Source organism: Mya arenaria, chromosome 16 (assembly GCF_026914265.1).
Source record: "Mya arenaria isolate MELC-2E11 chromosome 16, ASM2691426v1".
NCBI lineage: Eukaryota > Metazoa > Mollusca > Bivalvia > Myida > Myidae > Mya > Mya arenaria.
In genome coordinates this window covers 31,100,535-31,115,657 of record NC_069137.1, presented here as the reverse complement: position 1 = coordinate 31,115,657, position 15,123 = coordinate 31,100,535, and the positions used below count along the sequence as shown (strand labels likewise).

General features: G+C 36.6%; 1 protein-coding gene across 2 annotated transcripts in view; it reads right to left on the bottom strand.

The window, feature by feature from the left end:
• LOC128222153 (uncharacterized) overlaps window positions 1–15,123 on the bottom strand; it is a 90,117-nt gene that overhangs the window by 15,443 nt on the left and 59,551 nt on the right. For both annotated transcript variants that reach the window (XM_052931028.1, XM_052931029.1), the window contains 5 exons: window positions 7,920–8,011; window positions 2,874–3,015; window positions 2,507–2,599; window positions 1,049–1,171; window positions 245–301 (listed from right to left, as the gene is read on the bottom strand). In XM_052931028.1, coding sequence (XP_052786988.1) covers window positions 245–301; window positions 1,049–1,171; window positions 2,507–2,599; window positions 2,874–3,015; window positions 7,920–8,011 — 507 coding nt within the window. The remainder of the gene's footprint in view (window positions 1–244; window positions 302–1,048; window positions 1,172–2,506; window positions 2,600–2,873; window positions 3,016–7,919; window positions 8,012–15,123) is intronic.

The following is a 15,123-nucleotide window of genomic DNA, read 5'->3' as shown; positions in this document are numbered from 1 at the left end:
TTAACAATAATAATGTTTTCACAGAGCTGCACTCAGATAGTGTTTTAAAACAATTTATGAAATTAATGTTTTTATGCCATTTTTTAAATGAATAACTTAAACTGTATCATGAAGCAAAGCAAAAGATCATGCAAATGTGGAGCATTATTATGAATGTCATGGTCTTTGCTTGCTTGAAAAAAATGTCTATATCATTATCCAGCATAATGTTATGTTGAAGAACCAGTGAAATAAAGGTGGGTACCTGGGCTTGCATGAGAGGTGAGAGATTGTGAAGCAACGATTGGCCCGTCCATTGTGTCTGAAATATGGAAACCATAGGTGCTCATAACCACGGTAACAAACATTGATGAGAACATGCTGTCTGGAATTGTAGTTGCTCTTCATGGGAGTGTCTTATACACAAGCATATATGAACAAATGCTTGTCATCAAAATACAAACTTTTGGTCTTCCAAGAACAAATGTGATACATCATAACACAAGATATGAAGTTAAAACATAAAAAGCATGACAGTGGTGTGTGTGTTTCAGGATACTGGGGTGTGGTGGGGGTCTCCCCCTCCCCTCCCTGTTCCTTGGGGTGCAGTACCCACCATAGGCTGTGTACATGGCAGGTCGCAATATGTGGTCAGGAATCTTGTGGCCTGGAGGGAATTGTCTGTGTATCAAATACTCTATAGTACAACTGACTGCATTGGGTAACATTCATTCACAGTAACATAAATAAAAGCACTTCAATACATTAAAGTTACAAAATCATGAGTCTCCAACAGTAAATACAATGGTAATAAAAAAAGAAGTTTCTCAAGGGAATGCCAACACTCACGTAATTCAGGCGATCAAGATTAACATAATTTAACATTTAATAAAACTCAGGGCCTTAATTTAAGTTAACAATTTATATGATGAGGATAAAATGACTCCAAGGCTATGCCAATACTTGAACTTTTATTCTTCAAAAGAATACTAACTATGTAAATACTGAATAATATTATGGCTGGGACTGCCTACAGCTAACACTACCAAGACATGCCACCCTTCCCTACCGTTGCTGCTGGTGGGTGTCTGGTTCTGGTCCACCTGGCCACGCCCTCTCAGCTCCTTTAGCAGCCCCGTGAAGGACTTTTCAAATGGGTATTTCCCACTGAAGTCAAAGTACAGCTTGGCCCCTGCAACATACAAAAGTATTTGAACCATTTCTCCCATGATGTACACCTTGGCCACTCTAATGTTCTATAGTATGTGAACCAGTTTTTAAATGGATACTTCCAACTGTGATCCAACTGAGATGTTTAGAAAGCATGCATGTGCTGTCATTCTTTTATTACATGCAAAACATTGTGTTTTATACTAGCAAATTATTTATCATTTTATTAAACAATGATTAACATATACTGAAAACAATCGTTCAAACAAAAAGCTTTTTAACATGAAGCTGATATTGTAATTTTCACGAATAAATATGCAACATCAGCAATAATTCGCGAATGCTGAAATTTTCTTATCATAAATTAGTGTTTATCCAAATCATTGTTGAACTGAACATTGATCTAGGTCCCGACAACTTCAAAGTAACGGTGTTTAAATGTAAAGTTCAGGATGTTGCTGTGACCTTGACCTTGAAGGTAAGGACATGTGTCTTGTGCACCAACCATTCCCATGCTATGGTGGTCATTTCTGCCAAATAATATTAAAATCCAACCATGAATGAGAAATTGAGAAATATGTGGACTGGACAAAAACAGGACAACCAATAGACTTCCTGACAAATGTGATTCCCATAAAGCCTCCACTTCACATTGTGAAGCGGAAGTATAATTAACTTAAAAAACAGCTTGGATCCTGTAATGTATCAGAGAAATTTGAACAACTCCTCAAATGGGGATTTTCCAATAGTCAAGTATAATTGTATCTGTAACACCAACTTTATGTTACTAGTCAATTTATGTTATATACCTTATGTTACTTACATTACACTTTACATATGGCGACCTATAGACCCAACGGGTCTGGTGCAAATGTTTGTATATATGTTTTTACTACTTTGTTTGAATTGCACATGTCACAATAATAAACAATTTACTTACTTACTTACTTATAACTTGGTCCCTGTAATGTACCAGATAATATGAACCTTTTCTCATTTTTAATGTGAGTTTCATAAAAAAAATCAAGCACAACTTGGTCCCTGTAATGTACTGGATAACGTGAACAACTTCTCAAACAGTTATTTCCCAATTAAGTCAAAGAACAACTTGGCCCATTTAATGTACCAGATTATATGAAAGACTTCTCAAATGGGTATTTTTCAATTACGTCAAAGTCCAAGTAAAAGCCTAAATTGTTGATTTTATGACTTTACCAACTACATTTTGTTTGTATTATGGGTAGGATGCTGTCATTTAAAACAAATCCCTGTCATTTAAAGAGAATCCAGTCAAATTCCTTGAAATTACTTGTTTGTACTTCCATAGGGTCAAGGTGAGCTATAATTGTTTACCCACCAAGAATTATTCCGAGCCATCCATCTGGTCGGTACTTCTTTTGCATCATGATGGGAATGTAGTCTTTCTTCAGCTGGAACGTGTACTCAGCCTCTGGAGGTAACACAGAAACACATTTCAAATACATCATGGTTCTCTATATTTATTCCATATCTAAACTCTACAGCTGGTACTGTCAAAACATAAGACCTTTTTCCTGTTTTGCCAACAAATCATGACTGTTTAAAATGGAAAGTTGAACCACAGATTTGTTTCTACAAATACAAATGCTAAAGAACCCTTCTAAACTTGATATCAGTAGTGTTAATTTAAGAAACATTTAGTCTCCATGAGTTTTCATACACTGGTGCTCTGAAGGGTGCGTTACCTGTTCTACAGTTGGGGCTCTGCTTATACTTCTCAGACATGCACACAAGGACAACTGCAGCATTCTCCACTGCGTGGGCCATAGCCTCCAGGGTGGAGCCTCCCATCTTCTCTATGTCAATCCAGATGGCATAACCCTCGGCCTGATAAACAAATACAATACAACTCAGTGACATTTCAGGAAGCAACCCTCGGCCTGATAAACAAATACAATACATCTCAGTGACATTTCAGGAAGCAACCCTCGGCCTGATCAACACATACAATACAACTCAGTGACATTTCAGGAAGCAACCCTCGGCCTGATAAACACATACAATACAACTCAGTGACATTTCAGGAAGCAACCCTCGGCCAGATAAACAAATACAATACAACTCAGTGACATTTCAGGAAGCAATGTTTCAAGATCAATCTGTGAAACTGAAAGATATAGCTTCACAAGCGTGACTTTGAGAAGCAATTTTTGACTGCTGAATTTGATGTTGCACATATGACATCACAGCCAAAGAACTTTCTAAAACAACACGCTTTATGATAACATTAATATTCAATTTCAATCTATGAATGTAGAAGGGTTTGATGATTTATTTAATATTGGTAACAATCAGGACATTTGAAAAGGTCAAATGTGAATTTTTACCAAGTAAGCCCTAAAAATGAACTTGAGAATATGAATACATGGACTTGTTTTCTTTATTAGGTTAATCCCTAGCAAATCCTGATTTTTTAAGTAACTTGCCCTTAGTTTATCAGTGATTATAAAAAAACTTACCCTTGGTGTACCCCTGATTTTAGAAGTAACTTCACCTTAGTGTATCCCTAATTTCAGAAGTAACTTGCCCTAGGTGTATCCCTGATTTCAGAAGTAACTTGCCCTTGGTGTATCCCAGGTTTTAGAAGTAACTTGCGCTAGGTGTATCCCTGATTTCAGAAGTAACTTGCCCTTGGGGAATCTCTGGTTTTAGAAGTAACTTGCACTAGGTGTACCCCTGATTTCAGAAGTAACTTGCCCTTGGTGTATCCCAGGTTTTAGAAGTAACTTGCGCTAGGTGTATCCCTGATTTCAGAAGTAACTTGCCCTAGGTGTATCCCTGATTTCAGAAGTAACTTGCCCTTGGTGTATCCCAGGTTTTAGAAGTAACTTGCGCTAGGTGTATCCCTGATTTCAGAAGTAACTTGCCCTTGGGGAATCTCTGGTTTTAGAAGTAACTTGCACTAGGTGTACCCCTGATTTCGGAAGTAACTTGTCCTAGGTGTATCCCTGGCTTTAGAAGTTACTTGCCCTAGGTGTCAGGGCTTTTTCTATAGTACCCACGGGTCCGACTATTGGACCCATTCCCAAAGCAAAATATAAGATATTTTTCCCAACCTTCAGAAAAAAATCCCAATCCCAAAAAAAAAATTTTTTTTTTTTTTTTTTTTTTAGAAATTCTTTTTACCTATACTGGTTCATTTTCAACATCCTAATAAATTATGTGATGTAAAGATTTTTTGGTAATTGAACTCAGAAATCATTGATTTTCATCACATTCAGTGATGAGTATGAAATATTATCTGTCATGATTTATTGCAATAGATATTTACACCCCAAGGATTGATATTTCAGCCATTGTGGGTCTTTTAAAGGGAAAATAAACTAATATTAAATCATTTCCTAATTCACAGGAGACTAGACAGCTTTTTGTTTTCACTGTAAAATTTCCCAATTTCCGCATTTTCACGACGCAAAATTTCCCAAAATGTCTAGGGTCTTTTTCCCAAAATGGGCAGAAAAAGCCCTGGGTGTACCTCTGATTTCAGAAGTAACTTGCCCTAGGTGTATCCTTGGTTTTAGAAGTAACTTGCCCTAGGTACACCCCTGATTTCACAAGTAACTTGCCCTAGGTGTATCCCAGGTTTTAGAAGTCACTTGCCCTAGGTGTATCCCCTGATTTCAGAAGTAACTTGCCCTAGGTGTATCCCTGATTTCAGAAGTAACTTGCCCTAGGTGTATCCCTGGTTTCAGAAATAACTTGCCCTAGGTGTATCCCTGATTTCAGAAGTACTTTCACCTTAGTGTATCCCTAATTTCAGAAGTAACTTGCCCTAGGTGTATCCCTGATTTCAGAAGTAACTTGCCCTAGGTGTACCTCTGATTTCAGAAGTAACTTGCCCTAGGTGTATCCCCAGTTTTAGAAGTAACTTGCCCTTAGTGTACTCCTGATTTTTAAAAGTTACCTGCCCTTACCTTACCCCTGATTTTAGAAGTAACTTTCCCTTAGTGTATCCCTGATTTTTAAAAGTTACCTGCTCTTAGCTTACCCCTGATTGTAGAAGTAACTTGCCCTTAGCTTACCCCTGATCTTTGAAGTATCTTGCCTATAGTGTACCCCAAATTTTTAAAAGTGACCTGCCCTTAGCTTACCCCTGATTTTAGAAGTAACTTGCCCTTAGCTTACCCCTGATTTTATAAGTAACTTGCTCTTAGCTTACCCCTGATTTTAAAAGTGACCTGCCCTTAGCTTACCCCTGATTTTTGAAGTATCTTGCTCTTAGCTTACCCCTGATTTTATAAGTATCTTGCCTATAGTGTACCCCAGATTTTTAAAAGTTACCTGCCCTTAGCTTACCCAAGATTTTAAAAGTAACTTGCCCTTAGCTTACCCTGATTTTTAAAGTAACTTGCCTTTAGTGTACTCCAGATTTTAGAAGCAAATTGAAGTGTTCCCCTGATTTTTATTATTACTTGCCCTAAATTTATCCCTGATTTTTGAAGTAACTCGCCCTTAGTGTAACCCTTATTTTAGAGGTAAATTTCCCTTAGTGTACCCCTGTTTTTAAAGTAACTTGCCCTTATTGTACTCCTGATTTTAAAAATACCTTGCCTTTAGTGAACTCCTGTTATTTTAAAGTAACTTGCCCTTATTGTTCCCCTGATTTTAAAAATATCTTGCATTTAGTGAACTCCCGTTTTTTTAAAGTAACTTGCCCTTATTTTACCCGTGATTTTAAGAATACCTTGCATTAAGTAAACTCCTGTTTTTTAAAGTAACTTGCCCTTATTGTACCCCAGATTTTAAAAATATCTTGGCTTTGGTGAACTCCTGTTTTTTTTAAAGTAACTTGCCCTGATTGTACCCCTGATTTTAAAAGTAACTTACCCTTACCCTGATTTTAGAAGTAACTTGCCCTTATTGTACCCCTGATTTTAAAAATACCTTGCCTTTAGTGTACTCCTGTTTTTTTTTAAAGTAACTTGCCCTTAGTGTACCCCTGATTTTAGAAGTAACTTGCCCTTAGCTTACCCCTGATTTCAGAAGTAACTTGCCCTTAGTGTACCCCTGATTTTAGAAGTAACTTGCCCTTATTGTACCCCTGATTTTAAAAATACCTTGCCTATAGTGAACTCCTGTTTTTTTAAAGTAACTTGCCCTTATTTTACCCGTGATTTTAAGAATACCTTGCATTAAGTAAACTCCTGTTTTTTAAAGTAACTTGCCCTTATTGTACCCCAGATTTTAAAAATATCTTGGCTTTGGTGAACTCCTGTTTTTTTTAAAGTAACTTGCCCTGATTGTACCCCTGATTTTAAAAGTAACTTACCCTTACCCTGATTTTAGAAGTAACTTGCCCTTATTGTACCCCTGATTTTAAAAATACCTTGCCTTTAGTGTACTCCTGTTTTTTTTTAAAGTAACTTGCCCTTAGTGTACCCCTGATTTTAGAAGTAACTTGCCCTTAGCTTACCCCTGATTTCAGAAGTAACTTGCCCTTAGTGTACCCCTGATTTTAAAAATACCTTGCCTATAGTGAACTCCTGTTATTTTAAAGTAACTTGCCCTTATTGTTCCCCTGATTTTAAAAATATCTTGCATTTAGTGAACTCCCGTTTTTTTAAAGTAACTTGCCCTTATTTTACCCGTGATTTTAAGAATACCTTGCATTAAGTAAACTCCTGTTTTTTAAAGTAACTTGCCCTTATTGTACCCCAGATTTTAAAAATATCTTGGCTTTGGTGAACTCCTGTTTTTTTTAAAGTAACTTGCCCTGATTGTACCCCTGATTTTAAAAGTAACTTACCCTTACCCTGATTTTAGAAGTAACTTGCCCTTATTGTACCCCTGATTTTAAAAATACCTTGCCTTTAGTGTACTCCTGTTTTTTTTTAAAGTAACTTGCCCTTAGTGTACCCCTGATTTTAGAAGTAACTTGCCCTTAGCTTACCCCTGATTTCAGAAGTAACTTGCCCTTAGTGTACCCCTGATTTTAGAAGTAACTTGCCCTTATTGTACCCCTGATTTTAAAAATACCTTGCCTTTAGTGAACTCCTGTTTTTTTAAAGTAACTTGCCCTTATTTTACCCGTGATTTTAAGAATACCTTGCATTAAGTAAACTCCTGTTTTTTAAAGTAACTTGCCCTTATTGTACCCCAGATTTTAAAAATATCTTGGCTTTGGTGAACTCCTGTTTTTTTTAAAGTAACTTGCCCTGATTGTACCCCTGATTTTAAAAGTAACTTACCCTTACCCTGATTTTAGAAGTAACTTGCCCTTATTGTACCCCTGATTTTAAAAATACCTTGCCTTTAGTGTACTCCTGTTTTTTTTTAAAGTAACTTGCCCTTAGTGTACCCCTGATTTTAGAAGTAACTTGCCCTTAGCTTACCCCTGATTTCAGAAGTAACTTGCCCTTAGTGTACCCCTGATTTTAAAAATACCTTGGCTTTAGTGAACTCCTGTTTTTTTAAAGTAACTTGCCCTTATTGTACCCCTGATTTTAAAAATACCTTGGCTTTAGTGAACTCCTGTTTTTTTAAAGTAACTTACCCTTAGTGTACCCCTGATTTTAGAAGTAACTTGCCCTTAGTGTACCCCTGATTTTAAAAATACTTTGCCTTTAGTGAACTCCTGTTTTTTAAAAGTAACTTGCCCTTAGTGTACCCCTGATTTTAGAAGTAACTTGCCCTAAGTATTTCCTTGATTTTAAAAGTAGCTTACCCTTAGTGTACCCCTGATTTTAGAATTAACTTACACTTAGTATTTCCCTGATTTTGAAGTAACTCACCCTAAGTTTATCCCTGATTCTAAGCACTTCCACTTTGTCTGACCACGAGTAACTCAGGAAAATATGCTGCTTTCCTTTTGCTGCTCGATTTCCTGTAAATCATTAAAATGGTTATTTTATACACTTTGCTTTAGTTCTTCATTGCAAATTTTGGGGCTCATCAGAGTATCAATGATATTTATTGCTTCATTGGCTCCTTGCAATACTGGTGGATACACAGACTCAGGTTTCGCAATTTTCTTTCATGTCAATTTGTTAGATAAGGACAGATAAGCAAAATTGAAATTACAAGGGTCATTTGTTTTATTAACTCCCTATTATGTTTGCTATAAACATAATTAAAAAAAATTGTCCGTTTAAGGCTTTGCCTAAATTTAGTATTTATGTATGCTCTATAAAATGATTGCTTATTGCTTTGTATATCAATAAAAAAATGTTTGCAAGGATGAAGAGATTATGTTCACATCTATAAATAAATAGCATTATGACCATTGTAAGATTTTCTCTTCTCCAATCGTTGCCTTGTTCAATATGGAACTAATTAATTATGTGTGAATATTACTAATGAAATATGATCATTAAGTCAGAAAAACTGGCATAAATAAATAAACCATTCTCATTTGGTCATATATTCCATGTCTCTTACATTAACATGTTGAAATGGCTGCAAACTTGAGGTATCCAAAGAGATAAATTACAAATAAACTAGTATCAGGTCATCTTTATTTTACCATCAACAATCTACATTAATTTTAGTATTTTTACCTTTCAAGGGCATTGATTTTAACATATGTTCAAATAGGACACATTAAATACTCTTCAAAATAAATATTTAAAAAAGTGCAAATGAAAGAAAAAAAATGCATCCGGGGCTGTTTGAAATGTAGCAATTGCAAATTTTAACTTCTTATTTCTAAGCCTCTTTAAGTGACCAATGAAAGCCTTAAAATGGACCAAAGTGTAAAAATCATAGAATCATAACAAAAACAGCATCTTAAAGAGCGAGAGTTTAACTAGCTTATGAAGTAAAAAGATCCGTTGATTTGCGTATGTGTGAAAGCAGTTTAACTAATTTCCTTTTTATAGGGGCTTTCCTGACACCAGACTGCCCCAAAATTGGCAATGAGAAGAATATTAAAAAGTATTTCTTTTCCAAATTATACAACAATATCCAGGACTGAAGATCATGCTTGCAGTCTTATTGAAATGATATTATAAAAGAGTATATAGACTTTTTACAATATATTTTTTGTTTAAATGATTTAAATTAGCAATAATTTACTGATAAAAAAACAAAACTTAACTGTCCAAATAAAACTTAACCAGTCAAACCCCATTGGCTCAAACTCTTTGTTGGCTTAAACTAGATGTAAAGGACAAATTTCTCTATACTGAAGGTAAACATTCCAGCTTGGCTCTAATTTTCGCTGATCCCTAGGAGTTCAAGCCATGGGGTTTGACTGTATATGATGCATTATTCAAATAAAATGAAAATACTGTTTGGCTGTTATGTTAAAAAAGAAAAAGAAAACACATAACAAGAGTAGTAAGATACACATTGAATTATACAAGTGTTTTAAGTTAACTTCCAAAAGCTCCTTTTGGAATTTGTGCAAGAGCAGACTTGCACAGTGCATGGACAAAAGACTAATAGAAGTGTGTGTCATTTGGCGTAATGACCTCCTGATTTATGAAAGAGTGTGATGGTACAAATGTGGTGTAGTGGCCACATTATGACATAACTTTGAGGTTTATATGGTGGAAGTAGTACCAGGAGTGTGGCAGTGGCATTAATGAAAGTGTTAGTAGTGGCAGGTGTGTGGCAGCAGCATTCATGGAAGTGTAAGTAATGGTAAGTGTGTGGCAGTGGCATTCATAGAAGTATAAGTAATGGTAGGTGTGTAGCAGTGGCATTCATGGAAGTGTAAGTAATGGAAGGTGTGTGGCAGTGGCATTCATGGAAGTGTTAGCAGTGGCAGGTGTGTGGCAGTGGCATTCATGGATGTGTAAGTAGTGGCAAGTGTGTGGCAGTGGCATTCATGGAAGTGTAAGTAGTGGCAGGTGTGTGGCAGTGGCATTCATGGAAGTGTTAGTAGTGGCAGGTCAGTGGGAGCGGTATTCATTGACTTGTTAGTAATGGTAGGTGTGTGGCAGCAGTTTCCATGGAAGAGTTAGTAGCAGCAGGTCTGTAGCAGCGGTATTAATTGAAGTCTTAGTAGCAGCAGGTGTGTGGCATTAGAATTTATTGGAGTGTTAGTTAAGTGGCAGGTGGGTACCAGCATCATATATTGTATATTGGGCCAAGTATAAGGTTACTTGGCGGTATATATGGTGTTGGAAGTGGCAGTTGTGTGGCTGTACCACACATGGTATTATGGCTCAGGTATGATGCTACTCAGTGGTATATTTTGTGTTGGAAGTGGTAGTTATGTGGCTGTGGACACATGGTATCATTGCCAGGTATGACATAATTAGTAGGTATGGAAGCGAATATCCAAGTATCCGGATATCCGGATATCACGCAAGTATTTGGATACCAAAATGGTTATTCGAATATTCGATAAGAATTAAAATTTCAATGAAATAGCTTAACAGAGACATAGCAATTGTTATAAAACTTTTCAGATGAAATATTTCAGGTGATAAACAGTATCTGTCGCGAAGCGGGTATGTGTCACAAATGTCACAAAAAAGATATTGTGTCTTTGTGCAGCACCCTGTGAAGTTCTATGACCTTGTTTACAATAACAAGTGTTGTTTTATGATCTCAGATGTGCTTAATTGACACTAATTGGCACTAGTTGATATTAAACGGATTGATCATTAATCCGTAGGAATTGATCATCCAATCACAAGATAAGGGTCGTGCAAAAGCTATTAATGACCAATCGTATTTTTGATGAATACGCATGAAGAAATTATTAAGTATTCGAACATTTCGGACTTAAAAGGAGTGTGTGTACAGTGTGTAATTAAATTATCAAATATATAAATGATTTATTTCCTATTTAGTATTTATTCACGTTTTATTTTGTGTAGTGTATTTTATTTTTTATACGATATGTAAACATGTTGATAATTGACATTATTGATAAATAAAAAAGGTACACGCATGTAAATAAAGAAAAATCAGATCGTCTTTTTGTCTTCTTATCTTTTCCGCAATTATATCCTTCATTACAAAACACCGCAGAAATTGTAGGTATTGCATTAAATCAAACAATGTAATGAAATAAAATAACAATCGACTATCAATCAAATAATCAAAGTGTTATTTAACATGAAACCTGCTGATAAATAACAATCTCGAAAGCACGTGGCAGTAACCAAGCAATCACCTCGGCCGAAGTGCCTATCAAATTCGCGAGGTGTTTATGTGGTATTCAATATGAGTTTTATGACGTAAAATGAGTTGTTTAGCTTTGGTTATAACATTATAAATTATTAAGACTGAGAAAGAATGAATGAAGTGAAATTGCCATACGACGAATTATAAATTAAGTGGACAATTATGTCAAATAACAAAAGGTGGGTGACATATAATAGGAAATTTACTTATTATGAAAACAATTTGATATGGTTATCCGGATAGTATTCGAATACTTGATACGAATATCCGGATTTCCATCCCTATTAATTACTAGGGATTACTATATGTAAGTAGTGGTAGTTATTTGGCTGTGGACACATGAAGTAGTGGCAGTTATTTGTCTGTGGACACATGAAGTAGTGCAAGTTATTTGGCTGTGGACACATGAAGAAGTGGTAGTTATTTGGCTGTGGACACATGGTATCATTGCCAGGTATGATATAATTAGTGATATTTACAATAAGTAAGTAGTGGTAGTTATTTGGCTGTGGACACATGAAGTAGTGGCAGTTATTTGGCTGTGGACACATGAAGTAGTGGCAGTTATTTGGCTGTGGACACATGAAGTAGTGGCAGTTATTTGGCTGTGGACACATGAAGTAGTGGCAGTTATTTGGCTGTGGACACATGAAGTAGTGGCAGTTATTTGGCTGTGGACACATGAAGAAGTGGTAGTTATTTGGCTGTGGACACATGGTATCATTGCCAGGTATGACATAATTAGTGATATTTACTATATGTAAGTAGTGGCAGTTATTTGGCTGTAGACACATGAAGTAGTGGCAGTTATTTGTCTGTGGACACATGAAGTAGTGCAAGTTATTTGGCTGTGGACACATGAAGAAGTGGTAGTTATTTGGCTGTGGACACATGGTATCATTGCCAGGTATGACATAATTAGTGATATTTACAATAAGTAAGTAGTGGTAGTTATTTGGCTGTGGACACATGAAGTAGTGGCAGTTATTTGGCTGTGGACACATGAAGTAGTGGTAGTTATTTGGCTGTGGACACATGAAGTAGTGGCAGTTATTTGGCTGTGGACACATGAAGTAGTGGCAGTTATTTGGCTGTGGACACATTGTATCATTGCCAGGTATGACATAATTAGTGATATTTTCTATTATGTAAGTAGTGGCAGTTAGTTGGCTGTGGACACATGAAGCAGTGGCAGTTATTTGGCTGTGGACACATGAAGTAGTGGTAGTTATTTGGATGTGGACACATGGTATCATTGCCAGGTAGGACATAATTAGTGATATTTACTATATATAAGTAGTGGTAGTTATCTGGCTGAGGACACATGAAGTAGTGGCAGTTATTTGGCTGTGGACACATGAAGTAATGGCAGTTATTTGGCTGTGGACACATGGTATCATTGCCAGGTATGACATAATTAGTGATATTTTCTATATGTAAGTAGTGGTAGTTATTTGGCTGTGGACACATGAAGTAGTGGCAGTTATTTGGCTGTGGACACATGAAGTAGTGGCAGTTATTTGGCTGTGGACACATGAAGTAGTGGTAGTTATTTGGCTGTGGACACATGGTATCATTGCCAGGTATGACATAATTAGTGATATTTACTATATGTAAGAAGCGGCAGTTATTTGGATGTGGTCACATGAAGTAGTGGCAGTTATTTGGCTGTGGACACATGAAGTAGTGGCAGTTATTTGGCTGTGGACACATGGTATCATTGTCAGGTATGACATAATTAGTGATATTTTTTATATGTAAGTAGTGGCAGTTATTTGGCTGTGGACACATGAAGTAGTGGCAGTTATTTGGCTGTGGACACATGGTATCATTGCCAGGTATGACATAATTAGTGATATTTACTATATGTAAGTAGTGGCAGTTATTTGGCTGTGGACACATGAAGTAGTGGTAGTTATTTGGCTGTGGACACATGAAGTAGTGGTAATAAATTTGGCTGTGGACACATGAAGTAGTGGTAGTTATTTGGCTGTGGACACATGGTATCATTGCCAGGTATGACATAATTAGTGATATTTTCTATATGTAAGTAGTGGTAGTTATTTGGCTGTGGACACATGAAGTAGTGGCAGTTATTTGGCTGTGGACACATGGTATCATTGCCAGGTATGACATAATTAGTGATATTTACTATATGTAAAAAGTTGCAGTTATTTGGCTGTGGACACATGAAGTAGTGGCAGTTATTTGGCTGTGGACACATGAAGTAGTGGCAGTTATTTGGCTGTGGACACATGAAGTAGTGGTAGTTATTTGGCTGTGGACACATGGTATCATTGCCAGGTATGACATAATTAGTGATATTTACTATATGTAAGTAGTGGCAGTTATTTGGCTGTGGACACATGGTATCATTGCCAGGTATGACATAATTAGTGATATTTTCTATATGTAATTTGTGGTACTTATTTGGCTGTGGACACATGAAGTAGTGGCAGTTATTTGGCTGTGGACACATGGTATCATTGCCAGTTATGACATAATTAGTGATATTTACTATATGTAAGAAGTGGCAGTTATTTGGCTGTGGACACATGAAGTAGTGGCAGTTATTTGGCTGTGGACACATGGTATCATTGCCAGGTATGACATAATTAGTGATATTTTTGATATGTAAGTAGTGGCAGTTATTTGGCTGTGGACACATGAAGTAGTGGCAGTTATTTGGCTGTGGACACATGAAGTAGTGGCAGTTATTTGGCTGTGGACACATGAAGTAGTGGAAGTTATTTGGCTGTGGACACATGGTATCATTGCCAGGTATGACATAATTAGTGATATTTTTGATATGTAAGTAGTGGCAGTTATTTGGCTGTGGACACATGAAGTAGTGGAAGTTATTTGGCTGTGGACACATGAAGTAGTGGCAGTTATTTGGCTGTGGACACATGGTATCATTGCCAGGTATGACATAATTAGTGATATTTACTATATGTAAGTAGTGGCAGTTATTTGGCTGTGGACACATGGTATCATTGCCAGGTATGACATAATTAGTGATATTTACTATATGTAAGTAGTGGTAGTTATTTGGCTGTGGACACATGAAGTAGTGGCAGTTATTTGGATGTGGACACATGGTATCATTGCCAGGTATGACATAATTAGTGATATTTTCTATATGTAAGTAGTGGTAGTTATTTGGCTGTGGACACATGAAGTAGTGGCAGTTATTTGGCTGTGGACACATGAAGTAGTGGCAGTTATTTGGCTGTGGACACATGAAGTAGTGGCAGTTATTTGGCTGTGGACACATGGTATCATTGCCAGGTATGACATAATTAGTGATATTTACTATATGTAAGTAGTGGTAGTTATTTGGCTGTGGACACATGAAGTAGTGGCAGTTATTTGGCTGTGGACACATGGTATCATTGTCAGGTATGACATAATTAGTGATATTTACTATATGTAAGAAGTGGCTATTATTTGGCTGTGGACACATGAAGTAGTGGCAGTTATTTGGCTGTGGACACATGAAGTAGTGGCAGTTATTTGGCTGTGGCACACATGGTATCATTGCCAAGTATGACATAATTAGTGATATTTACTATATGTAAGTAGTGGCAGTTATTTGGCTGTGGACACATGAAGTTGTGGCAGTTATTTGGCTGTGGACACATGAAGTAGTGGCAGTTATTTGGCTGTGGACACATGAAGTAGTGGCAGTTATTTGGCTGTGGACACATGAAGTAGTGGCAGTTATTTGGCTGTGGACACATGAAGTAGTGGCAGTTATTTGGCTGTGGCACACATGGTATCATTGCCAAGTATGACATAATTAGTGATATTTACTATATGTAAGTAGTGGTAGTTATTTGGCTGTGGACACAT